The 21,204-nt window shown below is 39.3% G+C and overlaps 1 protein-coding gene across 4 annotated transcripts in view; it reads right to left on the reverse strand.

Moving 5' to 3' along the window:
* Window positions 1–38: 38 nt before the first annotated feature.
* The window catches only part of PDE3A (phosphodiesterase 3A), a 270,061-nt gene continuing 248,895 nt past the window's right edge, over window positions 39–21,204 (reverse strand). For all 4 annotated transcript variants that reach the window (XM_080391144.1, XM_080391143.1, XM_080391146.1 and 1 more), the window contains exons 14-16: window positions 17,599–17,754; window positions 13,490–13,730; window positions 39–10,019 (exon numbers count right to left, since the gene is read on the reverse strand). In XM_080391144.1, coding sequence (XP_080247270.1) covers window positions 9,772–10,019; window positions 13,490–13,730; window positions 17,599–17,754 — 645 coding nt within the window. In that variant the 3' untranslated portion in view covers window positions 39–9,771. The remainder of the gene's footprint in view (window positions 10,020–13,489; window positions 13,731–17,598; window positions 17,755–21,204) is intronic.

Below are 21,204 nucleotides of genomic sequence, written 5' to 3' on the forward strand. Positions count from 1 at the left end.
AGCAAATGTGTTCAATAAAGGAAAAAAGAAACACTGCAAACAGGATACCACAGAATTATATTTATGTTGTACATTTGTCTTCACATTGCAACATCCACATTGTTCATTTTGTGACAAGTATTTCTAATAATTTTGAATACATATTTACTGTATAATACATTTTACCAAGAGGCACTTCCAGTAATTCTGGCAAAAAGGAGCTTCATTATAGTGTCTAACTTACAAAACAGTAAAAATAAATAATGTTTATCTAAAAGATTTTTTTTCCTGTACAGAATCTATTTTGTACAAAACATTTATCAGCCATTAACTAAATCACTTAACAAATACTTGTGAAGAGAATATATTAAGTATTGCTACATGTATCGAGTGCAAGATACTAGTGAATGGAAAAGAATTACTCTGTTTATGAAAATCACCTAAAAATACAAGGCCTTGTTCCTGAAGTGTTTAGAAAGGAGAAGCTTGATTACAACAATATTGACAATATATAAATATAAATTAACATATGTAGTACTTAGTGAAAAGAACACTGTGTTAAAAACTGGTGTGTACAAATCCTAAACAAGATGGCACTTTTCTGCGTTGCCACTTTGGCTGGCAGTTGTTTTTTAAAATATTGCTTCAAAGAATTATAAAGGTACACAAAACCCTTTTCAAATAGAGCCATATAAAATTACATTCCCCCACCCTTTCTCTCAGCTTCTGAAGTGAAAAAAATAAAGGAGGGATTAAATTTGAAGTACACAGATGATTTGAGGAAACATGCTACTACAGCTGAGTCTAAATGAGCATCTTAAAATAATTCTGTCTGAGGCACACTTCCCTGAGGTCCCAGGCCAGGAGTGAAACCTCACAGGATAGGATGCAAAGCGACCAAATTCCTCAGTGCTTGCTGAAGTAAAAAAACTTTGACTGGCATTTTGTGAATTTGAACATACAAAATCTGTATGATTTGGCCCCAAAATCTGGTGGGGGAGTCAAGTGCTTCAATTATATTGACGCATCCAAAATTTTCATTCAGAAAGGGTTTTGATCTTGCTTGATACATTTCCCAGTTACTTTCACCAAAATGGGATTTTTTTTTTTTTAAATCATATCTTGTATGCGTAATACATACTTGCGTATTGTTACCCAGATGGCCAAAACGTACTGGAAAACAATTATTTTTGGAAGGTACTAGTTCCACAACTGGAGGCAAAGGTTACAAAATGTGTTTCTGTTGGAAAATGTCCCAGATGTTTTTCTATCAAAAGCACTAAAAAGAAAAAAAAACTGCCACCCATCAGTGAAAATATTAATTTGTTAAACAAACAGAAGCTACAGTATGAATCACATCTTTTTGAAAAGTGAACTTAAATTACTTTCCATCATGCAAACTTCTTATATCGATTACTCAAGAAAAGATGACTTTAGAAAATTAATGACCAAATGTATACTGACATGGTTGAAATATTAAAAATATCATCAACACCACATAGCAGTTATTAACACTGTCTTTGATCTTTTAGGATACCATCCGCAGTAGTGTATTAAGGTTTACAAATATCTAAAAATGAAAATTTTGCATTCAAATACAGAATTTCATCATGTGTCAGAATCAGACAGGAATTTTGAAAAGGAAAGATAGCTTTAACAGACAACGGCCTTTCTACCTACAGTAGTATGTACACATGGCAGACCCCTACCTTTTTCTCTCTGATCAGATTACAGACCTTGTTTCCCTTCTTTTTATGAAAGCGTGGGTGCAAAACGACCAGGGTCAGGAGAGAAAAAAAACCACCTCATCAACAACCCCCCCAAAACTCTTATCTCCTTTAAATAAATATTTAAAAGCAAAGAGCAATTGCTAACTCACATTAATTGTTTGTTACTGTTCACTGTGGTAAAGGAAGACGGCATTGAAAACCAGAGCATCGAAGCCGCTGCCTTGGGGCTATCGCTGTGAGCAAACCATGGCGAGGTGGGTATGGAGTTGGACTGCATTACTCTAAGGTATTTCTCCAGCTACTTTGGCAACACCCCTCCGAAATTTGGCACTTATTCTTTACCTCCCACCTGTTCCTCCCCCCATGCCGTGCCACTGGGACTCCATGCCATTTGCAGGCCAATGGTGCAAGCCCAGCTCCCTCTGTGAGCTGGAGGAAAAGCAAGCTAACACATGCCTGCCTTGCCAGGGCCACAGCACACGCTGTTTTGCTTATTTGATCTGACTTCTACGTTTTTTTAATCAGGACAAGAGAATTCAGTCATAAAAGGATACACGGTCCGCAGCTGTGGCAAAATCCTTTACACCTGCTCTTATGCTTTCATAGGGACAGAAAACAGAAATATTTGGGTTTCTCCGTCTAATTCACTGCTGGGATACACCACATTCCACCTGCAGATTTCAGTGGTGCTCCTTGTTGCACGCAGTTCCTATATGCCACCCACAGAAGAACAAGTCTCATCTGTTGTTTCATTTCCACACCTCGGACATATGACAAGCATGGCTTTGTAAGTAAGAAACAACTAGCATGGGCTAGACAACTAAAAAGCTCAACTGAAATACTTTTTTTTTTTTTTTTTTACCTCCTCTAGCACCATGCAAACTTTACTTTAATGAGGGAGAATAAAACAATTCAGTCAAAAAATCTTCCTGGTTTCTTATATTCTTCAGCACAACGGACCACAGCCAAGGACACTTGGTTTTACCTGAACTCATCGCCTTCCAGAAAAAATAGTCTTACATGTACAAGCACTTGGGGAAATCTTTGCATACACCTCAAGTGACGTCGGCAAGCTTTCAAACTGCACAATGCTTATTGTTGTTTCAGATTTATCAAAAAAATATTGTTAACTAGCTTGAGCTTTTTCCCCCTTTTGTCATTGTGAAAATGGACTCTGCAGAAATACACCCACAGACTTCTGCCTGCAGGCTCCCAAGGAGCTTGTATCGTCCTAAGAATTCAGGTGGGTGCTCACACAGGTGACATCTGCATCCTGTGAGGAGGCACGATGTATTTTTCATCAAGAGAACACCTGCCTGCCAGGAAAATCCCATTAATGGCCTCTGAATAAATCATAATTTGGATGTAAATGGAGGATAACTCTTGCAGTGTTCCCTCCAACACTGGGATTCAATAACTACCACAGCAGGAGCTAAAACCCTGCTTTGATTTACCTCCAGAGGAATGTTGTTTTGCTAGATGAAAGTGATGAAATTCAAAGAAAGATTTGTCATACTAAGTTGCTCTCAAAAGTACTGGTGCTATGCTGCTCTAATTCAAAGTTTGAATCCAATAATAGTTTTTTGCTAGCTCTTCCTATGTTGCTTAAGACAGCTGTCACCTAATTCCAATTATTGCCCCAACTATTCAAAAATAGTTGAACATGCAGTTTCTTCAGGAAGCCTAGACACTCTCATTTGTTGATTTACCTAAAAATACTGGGGGGAAAAAAAAATTCCTCCACCCTAGTTAATGGGAACAACTAACTTCCCTTTAATGCTGCCACCATTTTGACTAATGCCGAACATCAAACAGTAATTAAAACCCCAGAAACTCCATGGTTACTTTATTTCGGTGGGATTACATTTGATTTTGAAAGAAAAGGAAAATTAAGTGTGTTGCATAACGTCTGTTTCATACTGGAATACAATTTCCTTTTCTTTTTCCTATGGATTGTCAGTTTGACTTTCTCCCTGTATGTCTACAACCCCATCAACTTGAGGACTAATTACACCAGTGCTGTGCTGCCAGCTGAGGAATACACAAGTTCTCAGGCCAACATCCAGGCCTAAGACTGGAAAGAGCAGGCTTCATGCCTGCCTTCCAGCCGTGGTGCCTGCAACAGACCTGGGAGAGGCACATTCTCCGCTCTGGGCATGTGCCTCAATCTAATCTTCCACCCATGAGAGGCTGTGGGATGCTCAAGAAATTCTCATACACATCCTTAAATCAAAACCTTTCTTCCTTAAACACGTAATGCTGGAACATCTTAACTGTAACAGTACTTGCAAAAGTAACAGCAAATATTATACTTTTTTATAAATTACAGATTTTCCAACAGTCAAAAGCCTCTTCAGAGAAAGAAAAGCTACAGACTGTCACTGCTGCCTTCCCAACCTATTGAACACTATGTCTACCAGATGGCTCAGCTCTAGAATGAACCACATCACATCTGCATTGCCTCTCTCACACTTGAATCAGCTGCTGCATCTCCCTTGGGTTATTTGCTGGTCATGAATCTTGTGCCTTCTCTGGATCGCAGCGCCAGGCCTTGGGTTGGCTGGGCTGCCCAGGCTCACGCTGACCGACACATCTCACCATGCCTATGGAGTCAGTGAGAGGGTGGACTCAGACCCACAACAATCTTCATCAACAGCAAAGCCATCCCCAGCACAGGATCACACCACACAGAGCAAGCAGGATGTGCCAGGTAACTAATGAGACTTTGCACTAATACATCATTAACACCTGGGACCAACCATAAACCTTTCGCTGCATTATACTTATGGCAAAATTTTCAAAAGTGCCTAAGATTTGTTTGAAAACTGTCAAAATTCTCCAAGATCCCAAGTCCCACTAAAAGCTGGTACTGCTCAGGCTGCCAAGTAACCCAAACTGACAGCTACCCCACACCTACTCAGCTCACAGCTCAGCAGCATGGGCACGGCACTGGGTGCAAACACACCCAGACTGGGACACAGGCTGGGCAGTCCTCATGGGCTATACCCCTGACTGATGCTCAGTTTGGCAAGGTCCTTGGCTTCTCCACACTACATTCTACTTTCTGGGGAATTTCTGAAGCAAGAAAGAAAGACAGGGCCATGATTTCAGAAAAAAAATGGTATCTAAAAAGCAGACAGAAATTTAGAACTTTCTAATGAAAACAAATGAACTTAATGTCCAGTATGGAGAGTACAAAAAGGAAGTTGGGTACAGAATTTCCTTAGATGACAAATGGTACTTTTAGAAGCATCTATCTGAACATTTACAGACTTAACTTCCTTCCAAATTCAGACCATCGGTATCTTAAGAACTTCTAACAGGAGTATGCTAAGGGTAAAAGACCCAAACACATCCACTCAAAAGGTCCTGAGCAATCACAATCTTGGATTAACTTGATAATGATGCAGAGAGACATTCACACATGATGTCAGGGCGAAAACTGTTGAACAACTACCCTTGCATTGCTAACAAATGCATTCTGAAATTACATCTGCCCTGGGAACCATTTGCTGCCAGAATGTGACTGTCACTTGCTACAAGAGCCAGCACTCTGCACAAGGTCCCAGGGGAGGCCACTGGTGACACAAACATTTCTCCAGCTTTCTGTAAAGCTTTCACTCATAGAGGAAGGCAGTTCAAAATGCTGCCAAAAGCATCATAGGATCCCTTTCTCCTAGCAGATTCTTGCAACTCACTTCTCATGCATGTCTTGCCACATTGCATTGAACACCATCTTTCTGCTGGAGGAGGCAGATGATTTTCAGAGATGAGTGTCAACATACTCTGTACATTAGCTCACAACAAATCAAGAAAATGCCAGATTCCCTCAGGAATTAGAGCATAAACAGTAAACTGTGGCTCTTTAAACATGGAAATTATTACTTCTAGACAAAAGCATTTTTGGGGTTCTTGGAAAAAGAAAAAAGGTAATAAAATAGTTTGGGGCTTTCACACTCTCTACTTCCATGTGTCCCTTCTGCAACACAAGGATAATGTGAGAAGTTATATTCTACTGTAAATGGCACGTGACTATCAAGCAAACAGAGAATATGGGGACAGAAGGGTTTATGTGTGATTACTGTACGATGGGCAGAGTGCTTTTCTCACTGTACTGGGAGCTGCAACCCCCCCGTTTAAGGGGACCGCAAACATCTCCCAGACTAGAAGGGAACAAGATCACTCACCAAGTGACATTACATGGAGAAAACTAAATATCCAATCAGAAAAAATAGTCCAATCTTTCTCTTTCTGTTTTTGAAGAACTGGAAACTAAAATATGTGATTTTTTTGTTACTGCAAAACACTGTTTAAATGGGGCTTGCTTTCTCCAGTATCTAACAAGCCTATTTACATATATATACCAGAAACCCATATCAACATTGCAAACATCCCACCTGAAATCTTGAGCACTTTGCTGATAGAATACAATTATTTTCCTTTTACTTTTCTTACTTCCCCGCCCCCCCCCCCCCCCCCCCCCCCCGCCAAGATATTGCATAGGCTGTGGTTTATTTGGGGGTTGCAGCACCAAAGGACTGCACAAAGTGTAAAACCATCAAGATCTAGCCTCCAAAAGGTTACTGCAATTGCTGGTCAAAGGTTTTGCCTCCTTTGGACTAGAAACTATTAGAAAACCTGCTAAAAATAACCTGCTTCACATTATCTACTAAAAAAAACCAAAGCAAAAATGGTATTCATGTGTTTGATATAAAATATCTCTGTTATTTTTTGTGTTACATTTAAGCCAACCTGGGAAATTTCCTGATCACTGCCTGCCAGAAATGCACTGCAAAGACTGAGAAGTCAGATTCATAAGGAGCTGACACCTGCAGAGACTGGATTCCATTAATAACTGGAATGAAAAAAAAGTCACCTCCTACCAAGTTCATAACTCCCAGCTACTTTAGCTTCTTCAGTGGTATCCCTTCTAGTTTGGATAAAAGCAATGATTATTCTGATTTTAAGCCTGTCAGCAATTCCTTCACTGTAAAAGGCTTGAGTTACTCAAACCGTACTCACAAACTGGCTTGTGTAGCAACATAGTAACAATTTGTGACAGCTGCATTGCCAATATAGAAAGAAATCTTCATAAATTAGAAGCCGACACTGATTTTACCTAATGGCAATCAAAAATGATGAGTAAAAAAATATAACAATTAAATTTTAGCACATTTTTAGGATAGTTTTTCTTAGTTTGACCCTGTGTATGCCTGCTTTGACGAGTATGTAGAATTCCACTCGCAGGATTTTGCCTTATTTTTGAATGCCTCTTTGTAATTTTACTGACTGGGCACCCACCAACACTTTCTGCAATAACTTCTTTTTTTCTTCTTCTAGCAAAGGCAATACAAAAATCAATATAAAACATCCAGTCCCTGTGTTCATGCACTGAAAACAGAGAAGAAAGTGCTGGGAGATGTGACATTTTAAAGCATCTCTGTAAGTTTAATTTTTAAAGGACAGAATGAGGCATAATAAACTCTTCTCATACTATAAGGTATGCATATCACTTGTACAAGAGAACCCCAAATAAAACGATTAATCAAAGTGACAGAAGAGGTGTGAAAACAGTGCAAGCTGGAATTGGTGGAGACTTGCTGAGATCTTGAAGCCATCTTTTTTTTTTGTTTGAATGAATTCTGCTATATCCTTTCCCTTTAAAATAATAGTGCAATTTGCATCTTCAATTTTCTGATTTCACTGAAAAACACTATTAAATATATCTGCTGATAACAGCAGTCAGAGCCATACCCTAGAGTCACTCTTTTGAAAGGCAAACAGTTTCTCTACTGATAAGAATAGCATGGGATGGTAACAAGCAAATACAAATTGTAAGAAACTGAAATCCTGTTTTAAGCAAAAGCTCACTTTAAAAGAAATGCAAAGCAAAAAGAAACTCTGAAGTGATAACACATACACTGATTGCCTTTGATAGAGAATATTTTCCAATGTTTTGGAGAGGTATTAATAGGATCATGAATATGGTGAAAGTGTAACAATAGCAAAAAGTGATGAATGCAATGTCATAAATTTAACACAAATTCTGCCTTTCACAACCATTCTTACTCATACAAGCAATCCTCTTCTTGGCAAGGGGCTGCAGGATCAAAATATCAAAAGCCTATGTAGTCAAACAATTTTTGAGAAATACTGAACTTTATATACATAATTCTTTTTGTGGGAACAAAACTCTAAATTGTGTGGTACTGCTTGGTGCTGCCAGTCCCAAAGAGCATTAATATTTTAAAGCCTTGATCCTGTAGACCACTGGCTTCCCAGAAGGGTCTATACAAATTACTCAAGACTTTATTTGTCGGGTTTGGAAATGGCTACGCTGTATAAAAAGGTTTTTGTATTTATTTTTTAAAAAATTAGCTTTACAAAAAAACCTTTCCCTTTTTTTCTTTTTCTTTTTTTTTTTCTTAAAGATATCATTATCTACAGGAACCCATAAAAATTTTTCCATATTTACATCCAGATAGCTAATCATTGACAAATATAATATTGTGAAATAAAATATTGAAAGTGAATATTCAACCTTTTAAATAGACATTTGGCTCACAGCATAAACAACAGAGATAACAAATAAACAGAACAACAACAACAACAAAAGATCTGCTTTTCTTACAGGCCTTATCTTTTCCTTTCTCTTAAAAATAAAAAAAAAAAAAAAGAAGAAAAAAGAAAAAAAGTATACAGGTGGGATCAAACACACTGCTTCTAAGCAGAATGCCAGGAACAAACTGCTCCTATCCAGCACCTCGCACTGAAAAACCAAGTTCTCTGAAGCTCATATGAGTGGTTGCTGAGACATACGAGTGTCCGACCGATGCAGGACTGGCACCCGTCCCCCACGCTGCTCCTAATGCATCATTTGCCTTTAATTCTGAGGAAGGGCATGGCCCACACTCTCCTCTTCTTTTGCTCTCAAGAGATATAGTTTAGCTTTGTTCTTAGATTATACATTTGGCCACTGATGCATGGAGGCATAAGGTAATGGAGGAAGATGACAGTATGCCTCTAGTTTCTGAGTACGTACACACATTTGCTCTATACTCTTTCCTGCCCAAACACACACGCCACCCCACGCAGCCATTCACGCACTCACAAGTATACAGATGGCCAGGTCCTCTCAAGGGGAACAGACCAGCATGCCACATAGTTCCTCATAAATCCCATTGAGAAATAAATTTCTTGGCATATCCCTTTCACCAGCAGTCTGGGAAGTGCCAAGGAGGAGGAAGAGGAGGAAGAGAATGAGGTGGAGGAGCCCATACAGCCAGATGGGGCCAGGTCAGCATCCCAGGCCACTCTGGCCCCTGCTGAAAGGCTGCTGCCTGCAGCTGGAGTGCAAACTGGGACTTGGAGGGCTATGGGGAATGCAAAGCTCCTCAAAATGCTCTTCGATCCCCTTGTGGGCACAAATTCTCTAAAATTCAGGCCTTCTGTTTGTTGTCGTGTATGGGGATGTGCTACAGCTAGTGTAATAAGAACTCAAACTATGCTATATGACATTACACCCACTCACACTTGAAAACATTCCCTCACACACACATATATGTTGGCAGGATATATCAGCATTCATATAAAGCTTTGGAACTTTATCCCTCAGCATTAAGAGCAAAAGCTACTTAACTGGTACCTTACTGGTAACTGCAAATGTGCTTTAGAAGCAGCATTTCCTTAGATAACTTTCTTCTGTAAATATCACAGTGACCATAATATATCATTAAATGCATTTTGCTGAAGTGCGCAGCCAATAACCCTGGCTATATCTATATATATATATAGATATATATATATATTTATTTATATAATTCCACCCACCCCCCAAACCTCTTTAAAGAAACTCTGTAAAAGCCGGTGTTGCAGTGTGAAAGCTTCCTTGAGCATAGGAGTTTAAACAATGTACCTCACCATAAAAAGGAAAGAGAAACAAATTAAACAGCTGTAGGCGCATTATCCCGTACTTCTACAGTGTTGTGTCTAAATGCTGTGCTGGCTTGAGAAAGAGTCTGTGCACGAGTCAATCTGTCTTAAAATACTGCTGTAAATATTGTCATTGGTTTGGTTCTACAGTTGTGTTCTCCTCTTCATCCCTCTTGGGCTTCCCTTTCTCCTCCTCCTCTTCCCTGATGGCCTGGATTTGTTCTGAAGATTGGTGCAGCGTGGATTGCTCTGCGCCTTGCTTCTCTGTCCCGGCTAACCTCTCTTCATCCTCAATTACTTTCTTCCACATTTTATGGTTCTGAAGCAGGTGCTGAGTTATCTGACAGTAGATTTTCCTTCTCTTGAATTTTTTCTTTCCTGTAAAATACCATGTGACATTAAAGTACTGTTTTCTGTGAGAGAAGAAGGAAAAGGGACTGAAGACGTAAGAAACAGACAGGGTGTAGTATGACATATAGGAACTGCACTGCACCAACAGTAAACCCACAAACTTAAACTTAAAATTCAGAAAGCTATGCCTCTTCAGACCTCTGGGTTTCCTGCACAGTTTGAGACCCAGATTTGTCATGTCTTAGGCTGCATGCTGTCCCTGACTATGCAGCTCACAGAGACATCTACTGCTTCAGTGATTATGCATAAAACATGTTGCTGAGCTGTTTCTGCTCGTTATTTTAATATCAAGTACTTAAAGACTCTGATCAGCCTACTCCATAACTCACACATTAAATTCTGACACCCGCCCCACAATACATCCTTGCTGATTCCCCTAGCGAAAATTTTCTGATTTTGTTTTCTTCACATTTTACCTCTGATCTGAGCTATAGAAGGATAACGAATGAGCAAGTGTTAGTAACCTAAGGAGGGACCCATTCCTACGTTCCCTTTTAAAAGTCAGAGTTTTACAGCTCCATCATTGCAGTGGAGATGACCTTAAAGCCTTTGCACAACATTGCTTCAGCAACGGAGTCTGACCACTGAAGAAGTAGTCATATAGTCAGATACTATCGGGGAGCTTGCTTGTCTTGGTTTTGAAGGATCACTCCCTGCTGTTAGTCTGTAAAATGTTTTTGCCACTGGCAGTTCTTATGGCTCCTGACACAGCTGCAGTACAAGCATTTTGCTGTCTGAAGGGTTTTGGGTTTCGTTTTTTTTTTTTTTTTTTTTCTGTCAGTATAGTCTGTCCAACACAGACTGTTAACTCCTTAACAGTACAAAGCTTAAAAATTTTCCCTGATCATTAACAGTGGCAACGGCAGTTACATAACTAAAATAATATCCCCTCCAAAGACAACTGCAATTTCTTTTTTAAAGATGGTGACGTTGAGGAATTTTTTGTACCAAAGAAATTTGTGTGGATTAGTATTTGCAGGTTGCCTAAAGTATGTCTGTGTAAGGATCCAAAACGTTTAGCCCTTGAAGCTTTTGAACTGGAAACAAAGAGCTTTTCACTCAGTACAGACCAAATCCAACTCAATCCTTCATTAGAAAGCCCTTGGATCCCTGTAGGAAACCTTCAGGTTTAGCACTAATAAGAAGCCCCTACCCTGCCAATACTGCAGCAGGACATTCTCTCCTGGGTTTCCCGGGTGACCCCGCATCTTGCTGGCCTCTGCAGACAGCAGCAAGTTCTTGCTGTGGTGTTAAAATTTGCCTGAATCACTAAAGACTGAGCCTGTTTAATTCTTATACTTGCATCAGAACTTTGGGGGAATTGCATGCTCCTGTAGAACAACATACATTATTTTAACATTTTGTAACTCTTAAATTTACATCAAATGCCTTAGTGAATTATCAGGACCTAGGTGAAGTGTTTTCTGCTACAATTATATTTCCACCTGCCTAAAAGGCTTTTCCAGAAAAAGATCTTCACCAACATCTACACAACTCTTAGTATCTATGCATCTGACATCTCAACATTTTAGTTTCATTGAGAAAGGTTAGAACATCCAATATACTGTCGATCATAGGTATAAATTTCTAATGACCTGTAAGACCCCTATGTCAACATAAAAGATGCTGTATATTCCTGATTCAGATCCATGTGGTCACAGAGAATTTAGGGAACTGGAAGAAAACAGTTTGTAACATGTTGGTGTGATCGAGAAGATGAGCATCCCACATTGGATAAGAAGGAAGTGGGAAGAATTTTTTTGGATATTTCAATACTTGTGCTACATTAATTTTTAAGGGTTTGAAAAAGGTAAAGAATCTAAAAGAACCAGGTTGAATAATAAAGTAGTGTCATGGAGTAGAATGTGAGAAAGAAAATAGAAGAAAACTAAAAAACTGGGCTGTATTTAATGTGATAAGGGTTAATAATGATATGTGCTTTTAACCTGAAAGCAGCATTGTTGGACTTGGCTAGCAGTGATACAGAGGACAAGTGAATAGAGAAATGAGAAGAAAGGAAACTAAGGATTTCAAGGTAAGGTTAGACACTCCAGTGAATAAATGAGAACATTCTTCATCTTTCTTTTTAATACAGCAATATCAGTTTCAGGCTTTGGGGTCTATGTTGGCTACCAATCACATATGCTTTCCCCTGGTAGGCAATTCCATAAATGCCACTCTGCCACAGAAACATGTGGCTCTGCCTGCTGTTACAGAGCTGATAGATCATGAGGTACTAAAATAAACCTTAAAATATGTTTGTGTGTGTGTGAACAACAGCAGTGATTTCTTAAATACAAACTGTATACCTCTGGATCTTATTAAAGATAAAAGGTCAATTCTGCAACATCAGGAGACGCAGATTTTAGTTTCATGTCTTTATGTGACTTACTACAACCACCAAATCTGTCTGCTTCTCAGCTTCCCCAACAGAAAATAGGGCTGATACTCAGTAGGGCATGAAAGTGTGTGGGAAAGATCAGAAAATGTGAGGCTGTTAAGAGAAAAAGCTATGTATCAGTATTTCACAAGCAGACTTAAGGCTGATGCTTTCTAGAAGGATTAGATATAGGTGAGTGAGAGAAAGATGACTCAGAGGGAGGAAATAAAAGAACAGTAGTTGGAAGTTCAGAGAGGGAAGGAACATGAAAGAGAGGAAAAGGTAACGCATGTAGGTCTAAACTGGTAAAAGAAACAGGTCTACAGCTGCAGCCTCTTCTCTTAAAAATCACTTCCAACAAGTTTCTGAGATCCCCTTTCAAAGTACAAAGTTTTCCTCTCAGTATGACGAATGTTGGCACTGTTGCTCTTCTGGAGGAGAGGCAGAAGACTATCAGCTTTAGTTACTGATTAGCCAGAAGGACCAATTGACACAGTTCCCAGCACACAACATCAATGCTCAGTGCCAATTTTCTCCTCAGTCTTCTCTCACATTAGCTTGAAGAGATTTGCATTAAAATACTTTCATTGCTAAAAGCTCTTTTACTGCATCAGCATCTCAGAGCCTCATTCTATTATTCCTGTACAGCATGCTAACTCATGGAAATGATGAGTGTTTTCCTCAACAATCTTCTCCCAACCGTCCTCTCTTCAACCGAAATTGTTGCAGTCTACTACCATCAGTGTTGAAACAGTCTAAAAACCCCTCATGCACAGACAGGTGATCCACCACCAGAAACCTCACCTGAAGGTAGAAATGAGTAGCAGATGTGAGCAGCGATGTGTATCAGTCCTGAAACCATGGAGTGTGTCCATTACCAATGTAACTGGCTACACGCTAGCTACACCAAGGACAGCACTGAACTACTGTAACTCTGGAGAGGCCCATGTTGACCCTGACCAGCTCACAGTCTCTATGCTTTTACAATATGGCTTCTTATGTTTTGGTCACAATATGGAACTCGCTCTGTTGAAGAAGGTAAGTGTGAACAACTTACTGGATTCAGCATTTTCACAAGTTTCCATTTCTGCTGTTTCTTCCTCATCGTGCTCATCAGTGTCTCCTGATTCATCACTATCCTCTATCCATTTTCCTGGCATCAGCCCTGCTGAGTCATAGGAGTTACATAGTGGTCCCACAATGTGAGTGATGAACGATTCCTGGAGGTGTGCCAGCTGAGGAGCAGAACGATCCATGAAAGGACTGATTGGTAAGCCGAGGCTAGCCTCTTCATCACCCTGGTGATGAAAAATAGTGGTAATTTCTCTAAAGTAAATGCAACAAAACCATGTTGTGAAAAGAAGAAATACACCTCAAACCAATTAAAAATTATGAAAGAAAAATAGTTAAACTCTAATGCAACTTCCATTGCATGCCAGCATGACATCACTATAGTGCATCACGTTAAATGGTTATTCGAAGTTACAGCTCTTTTCTTGTAAGAGGACCCAATACCGATAGTGTGAATTTAATAAGGGTGTTAGTTGATAATTGTGCAAAAGGATGCCCACCACCCCCATCCTGTACTTTACACTGTGAATGTGAAAATCTGAAAATTATAATTTTATTTCTTCATATTATTTTCAAAAAATCCCTTCTGATTTTGTAATTGTTAGCTCACAACAACCTTGTAGTCAGCCACCTGTTTGCAGGGAACAAGACTGAACTTCTACAAGCAAAGACTATCTTACTAAAAGTTTTCTTAATAATTTTGTCATTACTATGCATAACAAAGAGGTTCTCTTGGCTTTGGGTCACAAGTATTTGTTTCCTGGGACCATCAGAATGATCCCTATGAAAGCAGGTGTTACTCAGAAGCAGTAAACCTTTCCCAAAAAACTTTTTTCTAGCTTTTTTTTTGGAGAGACAGGGCAGAGGGGAGATATAGGAAGCCCTTCCTCACTCCTCTCATGATGTAAAAGAAAGTAGAACTTTCTTGCAAAACCAGGTCTGATATACTCATCTCTATCACAGCAAATCTTCTGATGATATCAATGAATTTTCAGCTGAGTAGACATGTCAAGACTGCATGCCACCTCCCCAAGAAAAAGTCTAGCCCCCCTAATCAAGCCTGATATGCAAATTAATGTTTTCATACAATACAGAAATATATATTTGAGAATATAGAGTAGAATTTGGAGAGACATTTTCAATTTCCATTACATTACAGATTGCCCAAATTTATCTCCTTGTAACCTAAAGATAACATATCTGGTCGACACCCTGCTGGTATCTGAGAAGACCAATGAATGAGAGTTAAATTTTGAAGCATGCACAACAAATGTTTCATTTCCTTGCTTTTTTTTTTTTTGTTACTTTTATAATAACCCACCCTGAAATGTTACATCCAATCATTAAAAGCAAAAAATTAGTGTTAACAAAATACTGAAACATGCCATCCATTCTTGAAATAGCAAGCGAATTAAGAAGAGGTGGCAGCTTGCTTTTCTTTACAGTAACATATCTGAGATTTCCTGGATGTGAGCTGACAGCAGTGGGAAGAAAGCTGACTGTTGAAATGTTTACAAATTCTTTTTTCATGTTCTGTTAAAACATGATTTATTACGTGAACCATCTTGTGGTGCATTTTTTTGATTCTTTTTAATATGTCTAACCCGTCCTCAAATAAGCATGCTGAGCATGTGGAGGGGAGAAAAGGAAACATACTGTAACAATATGACACAGGATTTTGAATGTTTCTATGCAACATGCTTTTAATAAGGAGTCTTTATTTATATGGGAGTTAAATTCTTCAAAGGGATTGGTGTTATTAAAGGAAATTCAAGAAAGATATTATTTTCACAACGTAGGCTGAATGCAGATATTTATGCTTTTTGATAAGTTCTAGGAAAATTCAAACTTCCCATAAGATTCTCCTTTTCAGAAATGAGAAAATGAAGACTTTTCCCTCTCAGAAAAAATCCAATGATCAGAAGTATGGTGAAGATGTTTGATACACCTCTCATGGCATATTACATTAAAGAAAACCAGATTTCAACCTAGGTTAAATAAATTTGGAATGTAGCTTATTCTCCTTAATGCCAAAAGCAAGTCCTAGGAAGAAAACATTCTGTTTTCAATTCTGTCAGCATGGCAACTCATGCTATGCAAAAAAACACCCAAAGTGGAAACCCACTGGGATGTGTTGATTTCTCAGTACAGTGAATACACACCTTCTACTAAAACAAAAAGAAACCCAAACCCCCCTAATATCTTACTGACTACCTGACCACTTGGAAATTCCAAACCAAGAGTTTAAATAGATTTGCCCACAATCCCCATGCCGAAAGGAATGCCATTAACTAAGATAACATATGTGTTATTCTGAATCAAATTTTGCAGATGATGAATTGCAAACATATTTTTTTAAATTACAGGTTTATAAGAAAGTTAATCTCCTACAGTCCTTTGGAGCAGCTTTCAAGCACATGAAAACATTAGTAGCACACCTTTCTGACTGATGAAAAATAGCCCTAGATTCCTACTGTGGAACAGATAACTCTGTATCCTCTCACTTGTGTTCCTCTCAAGCTTGATTCAGAGCTAACCATCCAACACTTTGACAATATTAATGTGCTGGAGCACTTACTGCCCTCTGACATTAGTTCTGTTAGATCAAAAGAAAGATCTGATTAACAGGTTTTGTCTGAATGCAGTAGTCACCCACATAAACTATGATCATCACCAGAATTATGTGAAGTACAATTTGTCACGAGAGTTGTAAGTAAAACAGACTAATATGAAGAAAAGCATTTCCTGGAAGAAAAATTGGGAGATGAAGGTTGACCATTGTTGTTATAGAACTCACTCTCTTTAACAAAAAATGAGAAGAAAAATAGAACCAACTACACAGGTAACATATGTAAGGGTCATCGTTCTTTTTTACTCTCATGAGATCTGAAATAAATGAAGTAGCTTCAGGTCAATGTCTGAATTTTGTTCCTTTTCCTATTTCTTTATATACTTCAGAAGGCAGTAGCAGCAGAAAATCCTGTTTTTTTTCCAGACTGTAAGTACAGTAAATTTAAAGGAAGATTAAAAGGTTTTAAAAGGGATTAGTTTGTGACTTCAGGATAATGCACACCCTCCCTGAGAAGACTGTGGCATGTCTGGTTCAGTGATTTAGACTGCTTGCTTCCTCTCAAAAAGACAGGATGTGGAGTTTAGTCTAACCAGCACATTCAAAATGTGTTCCCACTCAGGAAACAGAGGAATAGTGTGGGAACAGCCCTGTGCCTTGCACTCGGCAGGGCTAAATAGGTTATAATGAGAAAAGTTCAATTAAAGGCTCCTTTAGACCTAGCAGGAGAGGACCAGTGCCTGGCTGTACTCCCAGGTCTTTGTAAATCAATCTGTGTCTGTCCTCCTTCCTTGTGCCACCATCAGCTAAGCCTTGAAAAATTAGTACAGTTGTACTGACAAGCCTTCTAAAAGCTGAAAATGTTGTCTTAAAAAATAAAGTATGAGTTCAGGATCAATGTATAGAGAGCAGATATGGTTAGTCTGTGATAAACTGAAAGCCAATGTTAATGTTACAGTTACGCTCGGTACGTAAAAGCTCTGTGTGTGTGAACAGAGATGTGGCCCACAGGGAAGCTAAAATAATTCTTCTGCTTTGTTTAGATCATCTCAACAAGGATATTGTGTCCAGTTTTGGAGGTCACATGTCAATAAAATTGTGAGCCACCTGGAGTGACTGCAGAGGAGAGCAATGAGAACCAGCTGATGTCTTGCAAAGATGTAGAAGGAAGGACATAAAGATAGTTTGCACTAAAGAAAACTAAAGAGGAGACATGATGACTGCCAACAGAAAAAAAAGAGGAAAGGAATACTTGTTCACCATGTCCACTGTAAGGACAGCACCAGACTTGAACAGTGAAGCCTGTAGAAACCTCATCATCAGAGGTCTTTAAGGATACATCAGAAGCTTCAGTGACAAACAGAATTTCACTGATCCAGCAAAAGGATGGACTAGTGTAACTCCAGCTATCGCCTTCACCCTGTTCTCTGTGATCTTCACTCAATCACCGGCACTAGCATGCTGCAGGACTATTTAACACAAGACACGCCACCAGCAGATACCACTTTGGATGTGCATTTATTTACCTGTTCATAAAATTCATTGACAATGCCTTCTGTCCACTGCAGATGCAAATCTTTGCATTTTGCAGGCCCATTTATGTCAGCCAGTTTGATGCACATTTGGCAAACCAGCAAGCGGTCATTTTCATTAGTCCAGTCAATTCCAACATCATCATTCACCTAGTAGACAGAAAAAGGAAAACCATGACAGTAATCCTGGGTAAAAGGATGCATCCACAGAAGTTCTGCCCTGGGGTATCTTACAGTATATTTAGCTCTTTAACAAAATCGCAAGTCTGAGCAGGTGAGCTAACCCAAGTTTGGAATTTACAATCAGCTGTAGAGCAATAAGTAAAAATAATGAACGTTGAGAATTATGAGAAATTAATATTTAATAAATGATGTGCCTCTTTGAAAGGGTTTTCTAGGAAAACAAACAAATGCAATCTTTCCATGATGTTTTCCAAACTACTACTTAATTGGTGTACAAAGATAAATTACCATCAAATGCCATGTTGATTTAATTGCAGCATTAAGATGCATTAACAAGCTTATTTCCCTGTTTGATCTAAGTATGTCTGAAAGTATTCCCTATGTTTTTCCTTTTCTCTAGTTTTCCCCTATCTCCCCACCATAAAAAGTGATCTATACTATCAACTGCTCTAATATAAAGTGCCACCTTAAAGAACCACAGAAAGGTTGAGGTTGAAAGGCACCTTTGGAGACTGTCTAGTCCACACACCTGCACAAGGGAGGGCCAGTTAGAGGAGGCTGCTGAGAATTGGGCCCAGTTTGGTTTTGAATATCTCCAAGGAGGGAAACTACACAACCTGTCTGGGCAACCTCTTCCAATGTAAACACAGTATACACATCCTTTCTTATTTTTAAATGGAGACTTCTGTATTTCAGCTTGTGCCTGTTGTTTCTTGTCCTCTCACTGGATGCCACTGAGAAGAGTCTGGCTCCATCTGCTTTACTCTCCCCATAAAGTCTTCATACACATAGCTGCATCCCATCAGGTCCCATGGAATTATTATATCATAGAATGGTTTAGGTTGGAAGGGACCTTAAAGATCATCTAGTTCCAACCCCCTGCCATGGGCAGGGACACCTTCCACTAGACCAGGTTGCTCAAAGCCCCATCCAGCCTGGCCTTGAACACTTCCAGGGATGGGGCAGCCACAGCTTCTCTGGGCAACCTGTTCCGGTGCCTCACTACCCTCACAGTAAAGAATTTCTTCCTAGTATCTAATCTAAATACATCTTATTTTAGTTTAAAACCATTCCCCCGCTGACCTATCACAACATGCCCTTGGTAAAAAGCCCTCCCCAGCTTTCCTGTAGGCCCCTTTAGGTATTGTAAGGCCTCCATAAGGTCTCCCTGGAGCCTTCTCTTCTCCAGGCTGAAGAACCCCAGCTCTCTCAGCCTGTCTTCATAGCACAGGTGCTCCAGCCCTCCACCTTTGTGGCCCTTCTCTGGATTCCTTCCAACAGGTTCAGTTGTGTATGTCCATTTTATTTAAGTGCTCCCTAACCTGATGCCATTCACTAAGGATAAGTCTTCATCCCTTCACTTTCTCTCACACCTCAGGGGCTTAGGATTCCTGAAGCCAGGTCTTAGCCACAAAGACTGAGGCTGAGAAAGCATTGAGGACTTTGGCCTTTTACATCTCCAAATGGTCAGCGATACCATCCTTTACTGCCGTTAGCCACATTTTACAATCTCAGCCTTTTCTCCTAGAATATCTAAGTGTGGGAGGGGCTGTCTTCTACTCTCCACTTAATTTTTGAAATACAAATCCCTCCTTAAAACACAGCTTTAACTTTCAAGCTCGAAACAGCTGAAAGTAGATAGAAAGTGTTGTGCTATGCATGTCCTCTGTCAGCAGGTCCCCTGCCCCATACAGCAGTGGGCCCACATGGTGAGGGCTTTGCTTTTGGTCTACATGATCCAACATAACTAATGTCAGAGAACAGTAAGTGCTCCAAAGCATTGATACCATCAAAGTGTCAAACACTGAGCTTCCTTCATTATTCCTTGTTGGTACTTTCCAGAGTGCAAGCCTTCTGGTGGGAGGATGCTTGCATTACATATGTTTACACTGACTTCTGTACAGAATGGTCTCTCTGACTGTAGCCTCAATACACTAAACTACAGTTCAGTAACTCAATCAATGACATGATCATTTAGGGCTAATTTTATCAGTTACAGCACCTCCACCCATACACAAACGTCAGGTTCGCTCTCTGAGACCACTCTGATACATAAGAGTTTTTGCCAACCAAACATAAGTGTTTCCTTTTCAAGGCAGTGAAAACCAGGTTTGGCCACAAGTACCAGCTAGTTATGTTCAACTTCTCCTACACTTTTTATTCCATGCATGACCATTTGGCTATTCAAGCAATAAGAAGCGAGAAAGAAGTTAACAGATGTCTTTACAAACCTATAGTGAGCTGGCAGCACATGATACATCAGACTGTTCTATTACTTTGCAGCGTCTCAGGTATCACCTTGCTTGGTTACAATAGTGGTTACACCTACCATTGCCCAGCCTGATAGATTTAAGATTAATTTTAGTTTTCAATATCCACAATTTACACCTAGTATTTTTGGTCAAGCTTGTCCTCTTTCATGGTTAAGACAGTTAATTTCTGTGACAAAGCCACAGTAATCACTGGTTTAGCCTGTCTTTTATCATTCCTTACTTCACAGAAGTGAAGGTTTTGGTTCCAACTGTCAAATTCAAAGGATGCATTCAGACAGCTTAAATTCCCAGTGCTTTATTGTCATTGTAGCTCTGACAGATGAGAAACATATTTTATGAAGAAATTAGGATGGTGAAAATGATCGCAGAGTTTAAAATTAAGACCTAAAGAACACCCCCTGATATTACTAGAGGTTATGGGACATGATCAGCAGGGGTGCAGATGGAGTTCAGACTACAGATCAGTTCTCTGTCTACCCTGGACCATAATTTAATGTCTTTACAGCTTCTTAAATTCTAACAGAGCAAGATGTTACAGGGAAATAGAAAACAAAACCAGTTACACATCTGAAGGCTTTAAAATTTCAGGATACAGGTTCATCCTAAGCAATACCACAAGAAAACATTTTATCTTTGTCATCAAAATGGCTAGGAGGCCCTAGTTCTGGATGAGACACACTGTGCTTGGTGTGTTTCTCACAAGGAACAATGTGGCAGTACCAGCTCCAAAGGCAGGTACCCTCTAGGTAACATGCCAACAGATTTGACGGATGATGGAGTTTATTAAGTAACTTGATAGGTGGTGATTTCCAAAAAGTTTGGTTGATACTGTGCAATAATTTTAAAGAATGTTAATTTTGTTAATTTAAAGAATATAAAGAATTTTAAAGAATCTCAGGGTTGTGATTTTATACTCACTGAATGGAGCGTACAGGAAAGATCTTTAGTGACCCTTCTCTGGGGTTTACCCATTTGAATCAAAGTAGGAAAGAAAGATCATACTTTCATTCCGTTTGAAATTAGAATTTCAAAATTGTTATGATTTCTGTGCTTTGATAACTTAACAGTACAATTAAACCAATAAAAAAATAACATTAAGTATTTAGCCATTAAGGAAACTTGGTAACACCTTTGATTCCCCCCA

Source organism: Falco punctatus (genome assembly GCF_963210335.1).
Source record: "Falco punctatus genome assembly, chromosome: 6".
Lineage (NCBI taxonomy): Eukaryota > Metazoa > Chordata > Aves > Falconiformes > Falconidae > Falco > Falco punctatus.